This window comes from Thunnus thynnus, chromosome 1 (assembly GCF_963924715.1).
Source record: "Thunnus thynnus chromosome 1, fThuThy2.1, whole genome shotgun sequence".
Classification (NCBI taxonomy): Eukaryota; Metazoa; Chordata; class Actinopteri; order Scombriformes; family Scombridae; genus Thunnus; species Thunnus thynnus.
The window spans coordinates 40493365-40510085 of record NC_089517.1 but is presented as its reverse complement, the minus strand read 5'-3'; the positions used below and the strand labels follow the sequence as shown (position 1 = coordinate 40510085).

Sequence of the window (16721 nt, the reverse complement as noted above, 5' to 3'; positions counted from 1 at the left end):
TACTGAGATAAAAGTGAGATTTAGCTTCTCTTAGCTCTTGGATGACTTTGTTCCTTAAACCTTTATGAATCAGCATGGCAGTGTCTCTTCTAGTTGTAATTGCCTTCCTTAGTGCAGCATCTCTAGATCTCATTAATTTCCACAAATTTTCATTAAACCATGGTAAATAGTTTTTATTTTTAAAATTGATCTGTATCCTCACATTAAATCTTTCCCTCACAAAGTTGATTCTTTGAATAAAAGTATCACAGTCATAGTCCAGATCATCAGAGGACAGTACATTGTCCCAGTTCAAGCTGTTAATTTCACTGGCAAATTCTTCTTGCTTAGCTCTGGGTATGCATTGAAGGATCATTGTCTTAGTTGCTGTAGTCCTAAATCTATTTTTAGTCAGTTTTCTCACACATAGCGTTAGGTTATGATCTGATAAGCCAGTGATTCAATTATAAGTTTTTGTTATTCTTTCTGATTTGTTAGTAAATATTAGATCAATTTGTGTACTGGAGCATTTTGCAATCCTAGTTGGGCCTTTTACTAGTTGTTCTAGTTGGAATTTCTCTGTGATCATTTTCAGTTTTTTCTCTTAGATTTATCCTCCCAGTTCACATTAAAATCACCCATAAGTAATAATTATTTGTTGAAATTGCACTCTTTCAAGACTTCTATGAGTTGATCACAGAAAGTGTCATCTGCAGAAGGGGGCCTTTAGACACCTATGATGTTAAAAAGACATTTGTTGTAAATGGTAAATGGACTGTACTTGTATAGCGCCTTTCTAGTCTTCCAACCACTCAAAGCGCTTTTTACACTACGAATCACATTCACCCATTCACACACATTCATACGCTGAATGGGTACAGGGGCTACCATGCAAGGTCCCAACCTGCCCATCAGAGGAAGCTAAGCATTCACACACATTCATACACTGATGGCACAGCCATCAGGAGCAATTTTGGGGTTAAGTATCTTGCCCAAGGACACATCGGCATGTGGACTGGAGGAGCCGGGAATCGAACCGCCGATCTTCCGATTAGTGGACGACCCGCTCTACCTCCTGAGCCACAGCCGCCCCTCATGACATTGTCATGACATTATTTTTATCTGAACATATTCTAACATGTACACACATTGTAAACAACATGTTCACATTTGATGTTGCCTCTCAAATAAAAAAGCACCCCTCCTCCTCTTCCATCAGGTCTGTCTCTTCTAAAACATTGATATTTGGGCACTGTGAACACACTCGCAGGAGTTGTTTGGTTCAACCATGTTTCAATCAGACAGAGAAAGTCCAGATTTGCGTCAGACAGAAGATGAGTGAGCACACTCTTTCGATTCTGCTTTCCCTGTACACTGAAAAGGGTCTGACATCCACTTTGTCAGGACGAAAGCTATGTAATTTCAGCCATTGTCAGCTGACAAAGCGGATGTCAGACCCTTTTCAGTGTGCTCAGAAAGCAGGATTGAAAGGGTATTCTCACCTAAGGAATCACTTGACTTTGTGAGCATCAAAGGTTACGTTGTGGTTGCGTATGATAATGAGTGGTGGCTGGGATGTGTTGAAGAGACAATGCCCAGCACTGGAGAGTTGAGATTGAACTTTCTGCATCCTCATGGACCATCTCCATCGTACACATTCCCATATCGCCCTGATACACTTGTGATGGACCACCAGGATGTGCTACTGGTAGTTGAACCTGTGATGGCAACAGGACGGATGTACACAATGTCAAACAAAGACACAATTGCTGCCTCAAAGGCTCTGAAGGAGCACAAATTGAGAGTGTAGCCACTGCTTCCTAACTTCATTACCACTTCATCATTCAAACAGTAAGGTGAGAGTACTGCAATTGAACTGAATTAACATTTATCTTCATCATTCCACCCATGATGTATTTCTTTGAGCACACTATCCAGTGGCCTGTGAGCCCATCAAGAAAGTAGTGCATTGTAATTTTGCATGTGCCTGACCATTCAATGATCAATAACTGCTTTTCAACAACATTGTAAGGAATTAGTGATGTGATGCCACTTCAAATAAGTCATGACATTTCAGCAACAACTCAATAACCAAAGACCAAGACATTATAACCTAACTTTGGTGAAAATTTGATCCATTTTAATTTTTTTTTTTTTTACAATTCAACTTTCAAGATTATAATCATTCATAACACTGTTACCTTTCATTTTTTGGGTTAATATTGTAAAGTAAAATATAGAGCTGGAAAAGAGCTTTAAAATGATATGAGAACCATTTCTCTATGACTTATATCAAGGGAGATATGGCAAGTCAAAGTAACAGACGCACGCTGATTAGTTCAAACTTCGTTTGCCCACATCTCCTTTAATAGTGATCCGAGAAAGATGCAATCGTGGCTCCACAGGTTTCTTATATGACCAAATCAGCATGCCGAGTTTCATTAATATCTATGACGATGCAGTCCAAAAGTGTGATGAACTGACCTGGACTTACCCTACTTTCAGCCCGAGCCGACATCGGCACAATACAAAGCTCCACTAATTCGGTGGTGAAATGAAACATGTTTCATTCCCTGTAAATTCTTCACAATAAAAGTCCCACATTATTTAGTCATTTAAAAGCTTTTAATTTGAAGCAGTAAAGCAGGAAATGTTGGGTTTGCATTGGCAGTAACTTAACATGACTCGGATATGGCTGCCCCTCGGCAGGCTTCCGGAAAGCTGGTTGATCAGAATAGAGTGGGCTTATTGGGAGGGGGGGTCTTAAAGAAACAGGAGCTAAAACTGCCTGTTAGAGACAGAGGCTGAACTGAGGGGAGGCATAAAGGGCCAGTATAAGATAAATTAAGAACTGAAAGAAAGTTTTGAACTGTGAATCATGCAAAGCTGCTCTAGTGGAGTCTCAGAATAAAAATATAGAGCTGTAAATGAGCATAAATAGGTCCCATTTAACCAAAGATACAATGTTTTCAAGACCTTGAAAAAGTACTCATTTTGTTGGCCTAAACCTAACCAGACTTTATGTCAACAGTGATTTGTAACAGTTTTAGAAGGCACAGACAAATTATGTCATCATGCTGATAGGGGTGTCTGATCAGAAAATGTTTGTATGTGTCGTTTTGGAGTGTATGGACCAAAGACATATTTTGCAATTTATTTTGGAGGACTTGGGAGTTTTTACATAGAGAACAAAGAAAATCTGTGTTGCTGGGCAAGTGAGGTGTTCATTCTTCCTGAAATCAAGGCAGTCTGGTAAGAATAAGAGATTCTTATATGAGCTCTAATGTTAAAGTAAAGTCAAATCAATCATTCTGCACACTCTGCATCACACACTTATGAGGTCTCTGCACCCTGGCAACACAAGAAACACAGATGGACTCACACACACCGACTGAACAGAACCAAGACAGAACAGAAATCCATTCATCTGACATCGGCCATCATTACACTCACAGACTGAAAAGGCACCCAGCAACTTTATATAAATGTCTCTGATGAGTGGGAGTAAAAACCAATCAGCTTGTTTTGATTCCTTCATGAAACAGAAGCACAGAGCTGTTTTCTATTCCGTCAAAGATTTTCAAAGAAAATAGTGGAAAAGCTGATAGTCACAGACAATGGTTTCCCAATTCTCTACAACAGAACTTTGACCAGGTACTGGGACTGGAATTTTAAAAAAAACCATGGAGACATTGCTCAGATAATAAACTTCTTTATCGGTATAGCATCAACAACAGTAGAGGCTAACAGGAAATACACACAACACAATACACAAACAGCAGCCACAAGCAGCCACTATGAACATACCAGCTCTGACTAAAGTCTGGTATGCCATAAAATAGAGCACCTCTCAGTCTGTTCCAGCATTTGTGCAGACATTCAGCTCCTGGCTGAGCCCCAGGACTAACAAATACTGTTCGCCAGCATAATGTGGACTGGAAGATGGCTTAAAGCATTTGTACAGCTCCAAAAACATGGGGACATTGATACTATTCATAGGCATTAGCTGGAGAGAGAGGTATATCACATCCATACAGAAAGCTGTGCTTGGAGGGATCTGAGTTGATTTAAAAATCACTCCATCCTCAGCTCCAAGAGTTTGATTTCATTTTTCAAGTGTTACAGTACGAAATTGTTTCTGTAAGTTAGATCACTACTGTGAGGAAGTCCAAACATTAGTATTAATGCTCTTTCCAAAAATTTCTGTTTATTATCACATTCAATTGAACAATTGTCACAACCCAGCTCACTAGGGGAAAGGGAAGCAACATAAAACCAGAATGTTGTTTGGTTAAACAGTTATTTATTGCTAGGAGGGCCGGTGGTTCACAGAAATCACATACACAAAAGGCAAGCAACTAACTGAGGGAGAGGGGCTGGCGGGTGCTGTTCAAATAAAAAAAAACAATATAACCAAAAGAGGACTCCTAAATCCGAGCTAAACTTACTTACACAAAGAAAACAACAAAACTAACACCTCACTCTCTAGGCCTAGTTTTCAGTGGCTTATAAAATAAACACAATAAGAACAGCACCCTGGCTCCTGATGAAGCTAACAAAAAAAACAACTAATGTGTGCACGCGAGCAATCAGTGATACTTATAACTACCCCTGGCCCAGTGCCCAAACAACAAGCGAGTGCCTCATATTAGATCCAGTGCACCTGACTTCAACATTCACGAGAAGCACAGTTAAAAAGTGGGTGCTTCATACTAGTCTCACAACAGCTATCACACAACAATAAGAGTCACCATAGCGAGCTGCTCCCTGAATCCCCGCTGCCCCAACTGGCAGGCTGGCTAGACATTTATCAGTTCGGCCCACGGATTGAAGCCTTGAGATTGGAGGGCTGGCTTGAGCAGGGGCCACTCCAATCAGGACCCTCACCAATACCAGCTGGGAAGTGGGAGGAGCCTGGATGACTGGAGACTGCTTGACATGAAGAAAAAGACTGCACACAGACACACACAAGGCAGGGGTTTGTGGCAGCTGTAACACCCCTCCCCTTAAGACATAAACCAACTGGTTTTTGGTTCAACTTACCAAATCACATAGGTTGGTAACCTACACTCTGGACAAAGCATCTGCCAACACGTTTTCTGAACCCTTTTTGTGACAGATATCTAAGTTGTAATCTTGCACAATCAGAGCCCACCACGAGTCGCTGGTTGTGATTGTATATGCGGGACAGAAAGACAAGGAGGTTATGATCTGTGAAGACTACAACAGGCAAGGGACTGGACCCAACATATACTTCAAAATGTTGGAGTGCCAACAGCAAAGCAAGGGTTTCTTTTTCAACTGTGGCGTATTGGACTTGGTGCTTATTGAACTTACGTGAAAAATAACATACTGGGTGGTCAACCTCGTCCGCGTCCTCCTGCAGTAGCACAGCATCAGCTCCCTCAGCGCTGGCATCCACCTCCAATTTAAAAGGTCTGGAGAGATCGGGAGTGGCAAGTACAGGGGCGTGACTTAAGAGAGACTTCACACTTTCAAAAGGCATGTTGACACTCAGAGGTCCACACGAAATCTGCCTTTGGGCTGAGTAGAGTTCTTAGTGGAAGGACAACAGTAGAAAAGTTACGACAGAAGCTCCTGTAATAACTTGCCATGCCTAGAAACCTGCGAAGGGCTTTTCTTGTGGAAGGAATGGGACACTCTGTTATAGTGGAGACTTTGACTTCTACAGGTGTAGAAGTCAAAGTCCCTAAATAGGTGACAGTGACTTTCCCAAACTCACATTTCGCCGAGTTTAACGTGAACGACACTTCCGCGAGCCAAGTGAGCACTTTTTCAAGGATTTTTGTGTGTTCCTCCCAAGTGGTGGTATACATAATCAGATCATCTAAATATATGTTACAGTTAGTCAGCTCTGTCAAAACTGTGAAAGGTAGCCGGTGCGTTGCACATGCCAAAAGCCATAACTGCATATTGCAAGAAGTGGTCTGGGGTTACGAATGCAGAGATTTTGGAGGCACGGTCAGTCAGTGGTACTTGCTAATATCCTTTGAGCAAGTCTAATTTGATGACATACTTGGCGGTACCCAAGTTATTAAGGCAATCTTTCATCCGTGGCAGAGGATATGAGTCAAGAACTGTAAATCTTCTGCTGGAATTGAATGGAGAAAATTTTACAAACATGGCTTTAAGATGCTATTTTTAGAAGTGTACGGTGGAGAAAGATGGACAGCAACCATGCCGACCTACAACATAACTGCAAGGATGTTGAAATTGCTTCTGAACTGCTGTTCTCATAGTGGGGTTACAAGGCTTAAGCACTAGCTTAATTCTAGAAAAAAGTACTGGGTGGATTGGTGAATAGCTTGCTGGATGAGTCTTAAGACTTGAAGACTTGGATCTTGACTTGGTTTTGATTCCTACAAGGATTTGACTTTGCTCCTTGACTTGATTTAACACAAAAACAAAAACATTAAAATCTGATGTTCTGGCCTCTTAAAATCCGAAAAGAATAAGAAACAAGACAGTGGTAGGCAGGTCTTCCACAAAGCATTATTAGATATATGCTTTTAAAGGACTTGGTGTCAACTTGGTAAAAAACACAACTTACAAATTTTAAAAAGGGAAATGTTTAAATTGCCAGGCCTCTTTAATGGTCAGAATTCACTGCTGACTTTTGATTTGCTAATAAAGACTCAGCTTCAGGCTTGTGAGAGAAGAGAGAGCTTGCCTCTTTTTATCTGTATATGTGAACACACTGTTAGTTCTTTAAAGTAATAATTCTTAATATTTTAATGAAATCAAACCCTATTTTGAAACTATGGTTGGCATTGTTTCAGCAATAGCCATTCAGTAATTACCTCTTTACATATGAGATTTAATTGTTTCATTGTGGCAGAGTCCGCCATTCCCACAATGGATGCAAATGACCTATTTAGATGCAAGGAATTGACAGGAAACTATTCTGCCTGTAATCCAGCATTATTGTTTGTAAATTTATCTCATTGATATCAGCCTCACTGTTTTCCTGTTCATCAGAGCTGTATTAAGTTACTGCTAATGATAACCCAACATTTCCTACTGCTGCTAGTTCACATTTAAAGCATTCAACTGGTGAGACAGAAGGTAGCTTTGTTGTGAAGCAGCCATGGTATATGCAGTGTATTTCTCACTGAGGTTAATGATGACAGCTATCGTTCACCAGGAACACATCTATAAACAAGAGTAATTTAAGTCATTTTTGACAGCTGATCAGTTTTAAATATGTCAGGGAGTAGTGGAACAGTTGTGAACAGCTACAATGAGCCATTCGGTCAAGAGCTGCAGGTGACAGGCTGCACACCTCAGCAAGAAAACCAACTTTACTGTGTCCTGCAGAACTACTTACAGCATGAAATATGATCAGTGTTGTATTTTTTTCTTTATTAAAACAAAGTGATTTTTTTTGGCTAAAATCTAAAGGATTACAATTTACAAGGAATAAATCCATAGTAGAGCTTGTATCAAAAAAAGCATTGTTGCCCTGACCACAGCCAACATCACAGCTGGGTGTGCTCAAGTGTGGTCTGTATTAGCTTCTTGTGACAACACCCAGCTGTGTAGCTGGTAGATGTAGTGTGATGCTATAGAGCAATGGTACATCCCTGCTGCACAGACTGTGGAAAAAACATGTTGTCACCACTACTTTGCTAGGCAACCAGGATTATGACACTGGCTAGGGCATGCCCTTCATAGAGGAACATCAATTTAAAACTGCATACAAATACTATTTGTTTGACAAGAAGAAATATGAAGTACAAAATGCATGAGAAAATACTATATAACGACTGTGATAGCATCTACGGATGATGATGACTGTCCCTCTATTTATTCATATATTGTCTCCGTTTCCTTTTCAAACTTTCCTGCTGCCTTCAGAGATGCCATGTTAGAAGCACTAATACAATCCAAATTTATCTTCTGTCATCCCATTTCAGCTGCTCTGCAGATACAATCGTCAGAAAACCTTACCCATACACAGACAAGATGTTGAGGGGCTGTGTTTTACGTGAACCTCAGCCAAACACGAGCTGCTGATTCAAATAAATCTGATTAGCAGTGTCACTGTACGACCTTGAGAATAAACAGTGACTGTAAGAGTGTGTGTGCACTGATGTAGCCTGACTTGCAAGGTTAAGGACAGTGACTGCAAGTGGACATTGTTAAATATAGCATATGGAGATCCATGTCAAACAGGCAAGCCATTATACATGTGTGGTCAGGTATGTTTGTGTATGGGAGAGACTGGCTTTTCCCACTTCAGGTGTCACTGAGCCGGACCTAGTTAGTTCCAATGAATGGTCATCACATTAAAAACATCTTCATGTCAACATAACAACATCCTGTCTGTCTAGAGAAGAAGAATGAAAAGAAGAATGAAAAATCAACAGAATGATAATAAAAAGGTTAAAAGTCTGTCCTGGCTCACAGCCAGCAATAGCTTCACTCCTAGTTTAAAGGAATCTGGGGTACTTGCTGTGTGTATTCATGACACACCAGTGTGTGCCTGAATGTGTGAAGTCTGGAAAAATACAGACAGCATGATCACACCCCTAGTCAGACTTAAAATCACATTTATAGTGTGTGATTGTGCATGTGTGTGTGCGCGTGCGTGCATGCAAATCCTAAATAAACACATGGCACCCCACAGAGCCCTTATGACTAAGACTAAATCCCAGGAAAGACTTCAACTGTTGATTTACTGAATTCTATGACCAACTACAGCAGGGGTACTCAAATACAAGTCTTAGAGGTCCACTTAATACATTTCCACCGCATCACAGGTCCAGAAATGATATTTCGTTACAAAAGCTCCAGAACTCTGTAGCAGCATTTCTGTATTAATGGGAGACATCACATCTTTTTTGTGTAACAAAGTCCTTAAACTTGAGCCTAAAAAGGTGCAATGGTCAGGCAGACACTGCTGTAAGTGTTTAATATGAGTCTGCTGCAGTATGAGTTCTTCATGACAACCCAGAGTTGAGACCAGGAGGCAGAGCTGCAGTCCTACACACTTCTCTGTGCTACCATTAGAGCTGTTACCCACCCAAAACCACATAGAGCCTGTGTCTGTCCCCCAACCACTTAAATCAATTAAATCTAAAATAAATAAAAGAGGAGTCGTTGATAAAAAAAATATAAAACAAATTAACACCACATCTGCAATTGTACAATAAAATAGGAGAATTAAATGTGGACTCTTAAACATTAGATCACTATCATCTAAAGCCGTATTAGTAAATGATCTAACCTAAGATCATCATATTGATTTATTTCGTCTTACTGAAACCTGGCTGTGTCATGAAGAACATGTCAGCCTAAATTAATCCAGTCCTCCCAGTCATATTAATACTCACATTCCTCGAGATACTGGCTGAGGAGGAGGAGTTGCAGCCATCATCAATTCAAGCCTAATAATCAACCCTAGACCAAAATTTAATTATAACTCATTCGAAAGCCTTGTTCTTAATATCTCTCACCCAACCTGGAAAACCTTACAGCCAATTCTATTTGTTATAGTGTACTGTCCTCCTGGTCTGTACTCAGTCTCAGAGTTTTTATCAAACTTAGCCCTTAGTACAGATAAAGTAATTACAGTAGGCGATTTCAATATTCATGTGAACATTGATAATGATAGTCTTAGCACTGCATTTATCTCATTATTAGACTCAATTGGCTTCTCTCAGTGTGTAAATAAACCCACTCACTGTCATAACCATAACCTCAATCTTGTGCTGACTGACCATCGAAATTGAACATTTGATAGTTTGTCCACAAAATCCTATTTTATCAGACCACTACTTGATAACTTTTGAATTCCTATTACTGGATTATACGCCATAAGATAAAAATGTCTTCACTAGAGGGACTACAGAGGACTCCTACGTTAATTTCAGTCCCTCCCAAATTAATAATCTGGTTGATAGTGCTGCAGGCTCATTGCGAATAACACTCGACTCCATCGCCCCTTTCAAAAGAAAAATAACAAAACATAAAAGGTTAACTCCATGGTATAACTCCCAAACCCGCAAATTAAAGCAAATATCCCGAAAATTGGAAAGGATTTGGCATTCCACCAAAGTGAAAGAATCTCGCTTAGTCTGGCAAGATAGTCTTAAAACGTACACAAGGCCCTCTGTAATGCCAGAGCCGCCTATTACTCAGCATTAATAGAAGAGAATAAAAACAGCCCTGGGTTCCTTTTCAGCACTTTGGCCAGGCTGACAAAAAATCATAATTCTACTGATCCATGTATTCCTATAGCTCTTAGTAGTAATGACTTCATGAGCTTCTTTAATGATAAAATTCGAACTATTAGAGACAAAATTAACCACCTCCTGCCCTTAACAGGCACCGATTTCTCCCCAAATACAGGAACCTTAGAAACAGCTGTAAATCCTGACATATATTTGGACTGTTTTTCTCCAGTCGATTTTTCTGAGCTAACATCAATGATTTGTTCAGCTAAACCTTCAACCTGTCTCTTAGACCCCATCCCAACTAGGTTGCTTAAGGAAGCCTTACCCTTAGTTAGCGCTTCTTTACTAGATATGATCAATCTGTCTTTAGTAACAGGCTATGTACCACAGTCCTTTGAAGTAGCTGTAATTAAACCTCTTAAGAAGCCTACTCTTGATTCAGGTGTCTTAGCCAACTATAGATCCATATCTAACCTTCCATTTCCTTCTAAGATCCTTGAGAAAGCAGTTGCTGGTCAGTTATGTGACTTTCTGCATAACAATAGTTTATTTGAGGATTTTCAGTCAGGATTTAGAGCGCATCATAGCACAGAGAGAGCACTGGTGAAAGTAATAATGACTTCCTAACTGCATCAGACAAAGGATTTGTCTCTATACTTGTCCTGTTAGATCTTAGTGCCACATTCGACACAATTGATCATCAAATCCTATTACAGAGACTGGAAAATTTAATTGAGAACTGCATTAAGCTGGTTTAAGTCCTATTTATCAGATCAATTTCAGTTTGTACATGTTAACGATGTATCCTCCATGAAGGCAAAAGTTAGACACGGAGTTCCACAAGGTTCTGTACTTGGACCAATACTATTCACCTTGTGTATGCTTCCTTTAGGTAATATTATTCGGAAACACTCCATCAATTTTCATTGCTATGCAGATGATACCCAGATATATTTATCAATGAAGCCAGATGAGACCAATCAGTTAACTAAACTCCAAGCATGCTTTAAGGACATAAAGACCTGGATGACCTGCAATTTTCTGCTACTTAACTCAGACAAAACTGAAGTCATTGTGCTTGCTCCTAAACACCATAGAAATACATTATCTAATGATAAAGCTACTCTGGATGGAATTACCCTGGCCTCCAGCACCACTGTAAGGAATCTGGGAGTTATTTTTGATCAGGATATGTCCTTTAACTCTCACATAAAACAATTTTCAAGGACTGCCTTTTTTTCACTCACATAATATTGCAAAAATCAGGCACATGCTTTCTCAAAAACATGCAGAAAAAATATTCCATTCATTTGTTACTTCCAGGCTGGATTATTGCAATTCATTATCATCAGGCTGCCCTAAAAAGTCTCTAAAGACTCTCCAGCTGGTCCAGAATGCAGCGGCATGTGTACTGACAAAAACTAGAAAAAGAGATCATATTTCTCCCATCTTAGCTTCTCTGCATTGGCCTCCTGTAAAATCCCAAATTGAATTTAAAATCCTTCTCCTCACCTACAAAGCCCTTAATGGTCAGGCACCATCATATCTTGAAGAGCTCATAGTACCCTATTACCCCACTAGAGCACTGTGCTCCCAAAATGCAGGCTTACTGGTGGTTCCTACAGTCACCGAAAGTAGAATGGGAGGCAGAGCCTTCAGCTATCAGGCTCCTCACCTGTGGAACCATCTTCCAGATTCAGTGCGGGGGCAGACACCCTCTCTACATTTAAGAGTAGGCTTTAAACTTTCCTTTTTGATAAAGCTTATAGTTAGGGCCGACCAAGCTCGCCTTGGACCAGCCCTTAGTTATGCTGCTATAGGCCTAGACTGCCGGGGGACATCCCTTGACGCACTGAGCTCCTCTCTCCTCCTCTCCATCTGTATGCATTCATTTACCATTACTGAATGTTACTAACTTGACTTCTTCCCCAGAGTTCTTTGTGCTTTCTCATCCGCACGAAACCCCAGGGACCAAGCTCTGGCTCATGACCACGGGGATGTCCTTCTCCAGCTGTTACTACTGTTTGTTGTTGCTAGTCATGTATCTAATGTTGTTGTTGTTGTTGTTCTGTTTCTCTTGCCCCCCCCCCCACTTTCTTTTTCTCTCAACCCAGCCAGTCAAAGCAGATGGCTGCCCACCTAGAGCCGGGTTCTGCTTGAGATTTCTTCCCGTTAAAGGGGAGTTTTTCCTTACCGCTGTCACCAAGTGCTGCTCATGGGGGAATTGTTGGAACTGTAAATTAAAGAGTACGGTCTTGACCTGCTCTATGTGAAAAGTGCCCTGAGATGACTTTTGTTGTGATTTGGCGCTATATAAATAAAACTGAATTGAACTGAATTGAATTGAATTCTTCACTGCATTAACTGTTGAAAGTGTTTGATTTTACAATTATTCTGCTGGAGTCTTGATATCACAGCTTCAGCTGGTTCAGTTTTGTGATCCTTCTTCGTGTTTTGTGGAAAGTTTTGTTCAAAGCAGGCATATCTGATGTCATAGTGAAGTTTTGCGTTCCCACTCTTCATTATGGTTACAGTGTCATTACAATCAAGGACAATGGTCTCATACTGTTATATGTTATAAAACATATAACAGCACAATAACAAACAGTACAAAGCAAAAAACACACAGGACGCATTATACAAAATACAAAGCTACACGCAATACCACATCGCATACACCCACAATGTCAACTAGAAATTAATAATGTAAACTTGTCAAATTAAAAGCAAGATTAGAGATTATATGAGAAGACCAAGAGATAAATCAGTATCAGCTAGTTTTCAACAAGCCATTTTACGTCATGAACCGGAGCACAACAACCTTCCTAACTGCGGCGACTAGTAGACGGCTGAATAATGACAGCTCAGCTGCTTCCATAGATGCTGCATGCCAGGCTGTGGGATAAGTAAGCTGCCGGAATATTGGTCTGGTCCTCTAATAGAGTAAGAATACCAGACTTTTGTGCTGCATTTGGATGTTCTAAGGAAAGAAATGCCAAAACTGAGGTTAAAGGAATAATTTCATGTGCAAGTAGTTATTAAACAACACTCTACAGTCACAAACATGTTGAATTTAATTTATCGTTATCACTGTAAGCAATATTAAAAGGATAAGGCTGGTGATTTTCTATATTTTTCTTATTCTCAACAAATTTCATGTGCAGAGCCAAATCAACAATTAACTCATCCTACTTACAAGTATTGTGTGTGTATCAAAGTCCAATATATCTTATTCCTCTGTGCGGTAGACGTCTATGGTTGTCCAAAAACTATTTTTCAAAGAACTGTACTACAAAAGCATTTTACATATACTACAGTCTTTACCACACTTTTCACCTGTAACTTTCTTCCTGCACTTTTAATTATTCTTGTGTAACATCAGATTAAAAATATGATGTTAGCACCTTTAACATTTCAGTTGATATTACGTGTACATGGTGCATCGGCTCTACTGGTGAATACAATGTTATCATTACTGATAAAAATGACCAAAAACCACAAAAATCTGACGGAAGTTGTAGTAAACCTGAATTACCTTTAAAAAGTGCAGGCCTGCAGGATAAGATTGTTCACAGCTAATGACAAGTATAGAAACTGTGGACTTAACAGTGGTGTCATGACTCATGGGACCACTCAGAAAATATGGTACATGGTGAATGGACTGCATTTATATAGAGCCTTTCTAGTCTTTCAACCACTTAAAGCGCTTTACACTACAAGCCAACATTCATCCATTCACACACACATTCATACACTGATGGTGGAGGCTCCTATGCAAGGTGCCAACCTGCTCGTCAGGAGGCGTTTTTAATGCTCATTCACACACTGATGGCACAGCCTTCGGGTGCAATTTGGGGTTCAGTATCTTGCCCAAGGACACTTCGACATATGGACTGGAGGGATTGAACCGCCGATATTCCCATTAGTGGACGCCCCGCTCTACCTCTGACCCACAGCCGCCCCCTAAATTTAATACTTTAAAAAAAAAAAACTTAACCAGCTTTTTCATGAATGTTTTACATTTGATATTAGCATGATTGTTCCAAAGCACATTTTTCTGCCACAATAGCTCACTGTCAACATAGATACATAGTTTGTACTTCTTGTATTAGTATTTTGAGACACATCCGATCTCTAATTTTACTAAGGACACTCAGAACACCCCTCAGCCCCCCATCCTGACACTCCATGGTCTGGACACACAGAGATTACAGGTTCAACTGCTGCAGCTGCTGGTGATATTATTCCATATTAACCCACCATGTGTCTCACAGTGTCTGTACACAGCTGGACAATAATCTGCTCACTTACTGTGGGTGAGCTGAATGTTTAAAATGTCACTGAGGATATTTAGAGGAAATAATGGAGCACACTCTACTATAAGAGCTGGCTTCAAGCCTGTTTCTGATGAAGAGTCAAAGAGAAAGAATCTGAACCCCTATCTGCACAGTTGATTTACATAAGAGCATTATTGAAATTTCTCAGCTCATGTGTAACTTCATTGCTCACAGTGGGGAGATTCATATTTTCTTTAATTCACACACAGGGAGGTCATAGTTCAGGGTTAGCTACAGAACAGCAGACTTGGAGATCATGAGTCTTGCTAAAACACGCTACACTTAACTGATGTTCAACCTCTTTTTAAATGGGTTTTTGGGAACTTTTTTCTGTCATTAAACTGGTTTAATCCAGTTTACCCATTTTATTTTCCCTAAAGTTGCTTTATCAAATGTCTTCATTTGTCCCAACCAACAAATCCACAACCAAAGGAAATTTCAGTTTACTATCATATTAGACTAACTAAACCAGAAAATATTTGACGAGCTGGGGCTAGCGAATTTTGGCTTTTTTTTCTTAAAAAGTGACTCAAATGATTGATTATCAAAATAGTTGGAGATTGCTTATCTGTAGGTGATTAATCGACAAATCATTGCAACTCTAAGAGATTAACTACACTGACTGAGCAGACAGGGCCAAACAACCTTGCTGAAAGGCACTTCAGCAGGGTGGCTGCCTAACATTTAAAGTCTACAACCAAGTTGCTGCCAAACTATAATCCAACCAATACTGTATCTCAAGTGCTTGATATGACATGAAACATATAACGAAGAGCAGAAAAGTGAAGATGGGTTTACCAGGCCGCCGCAGGTGCTCAGTGATGCCAAAGAGTCCGTGTGGTTGAGGATGGAGCCGGAGTAAAAGCAGAGCTGCTTCATGGATAGCCGGCTCATCGCTGCGCTCTGGTCCTTGCGCCTCTCCTCCACCATAAAATCCCCCGAAAGAAATGAGCTGTCCCGCGTCAGATTTAAGTACAGGTTCCTTCCAAAAGCAGGCAGTGACAGAATTATGTTATCCGGGTCAGAGTGTCCGCCATCCGCGGCGTCCAGGGAGCGCTGACCGCGGCGCCGCAGTGTGAGCACAGTGTGATCGGGGGACAGCTGCGCCTCCAGTCCGGAGACCAACCTGGGAACCACTTCATCTGTGTCCAGCTCAGACTGGGCTGCTGGAAGACACAGTTTCCATTAAACAGCGGCCAATGAGCAAAAACAGCCTCCTATCCTGACTCGGTGAACTGGCTGAACAGTCTGCTAATGCTCCATGACTCTTAAAGCCACATAAAACTTAAGAGTTCAACTTGTGGCTTGCAAAAGTCTGCAGCCCGCGACTATTAGAAACGGTGTGCCATTCATTACTGCAGAGATCGCTCTTTATAGTGTAGTACACTGTCGGAGGGAATCTTGCAACCATACAGGAGGAAACTACCGTCGATTGCCTAAACCTGATCTTTACTACAAAAAAATCAGTTCTTCAACTGAGGAAATGGATGACTTTAGCTGACCTATATCTGAGAGAAACACACACAAAGCATAGGGCTCGTGCGTAAAGAGTTCCCAATCAGTACTTACCAGTCAATCCGATGTAAAGAAGACAGAGGAGCAGATGGGTAACATGACTGTTATGCATAATAAAGCAAAGTATGGTAGAATAAGTAGAAGTGAATGGTTTTAATGTGAGAGGACTGAAGCGCTATGAAAAGCACTGCGTGGACTACGCAACTTTTCCTGAAGTTGGAGAAGTTGCAGTAATTCAGGCTGGACTTATTTGGCAGCGCAGGACACGCCTACACAGCCTGGGCCGGCCTTTACTGATGTCTGATTGGTTGTATTAAACCATGACCCGTCAAAAAAAAAAAGAGAGAAATCCCTGCATTCTTATTGGTCAGTGAAGTTGTCTGTCACAATTGGGGGTCGAAATCTACACGTGTTTTGAAGTGGAGAGAAAAGGTGCAGATAATTGGTTTGGGGGGTCGGCTTTTGAAAGGTTTGGTACATGGCAATACCAGGAGCTTTACATCACTTCAGTCACATTACTGAAAGACATGGTGCATAAACTAAATGAGGAACAAAAAGGTGGAAGACACAGTTCACAGTTAAATAAAATGAGAAGGGAAACAATTCTGGAAAGTTCTCAGCCATGAATGAAATCTAGACCGGTGTTATAGAATTTTCTGACTGCCTGCAGAATCTGACTCACCTTCACGTG

The 16721-nt window shown here is 40.6% G+C and overlaps 1 protein-coding gene across 6 annotated transcripts in view; it reads right to left on the bottom strand.

Moving 5' to 3' along the window:
* The window catches only part of adamts17 (ADAM metallopeptidase with thrombospondin type 1 motif, 17), a 417430-nt gene extending 401176 nt beyond the window's left edge, over positions 1–16254 (bottom strand). For 4 of the 6 annotated variants that reach the window (XM_067598185.1, XM_067598187.1, XM_067598177.1 and 1 more), the window contains exons 1-2: positions 16085–16254; positions 15314–15681 (exon numbers count right to left, since the gene is read on the bottom strand). In XM_067598185.1, coding sequence (XP_067454286.1) covers positions 15314–15681; positions 16085–16142 — 426 coding nt within the window. In that variant the 5' untranslated portion in view covers positions 16143–16254. The remainder of the gene's footprint in view (positions 1–15313; positions 15682–16084) is intronic. The other 2 variants (XM_067598186.1, XM_067598182.1) reach the window with 1 other exon arrangement.
* Between the last annotated feature and the right edge of the window lie 467 nt (positions 16255–16721).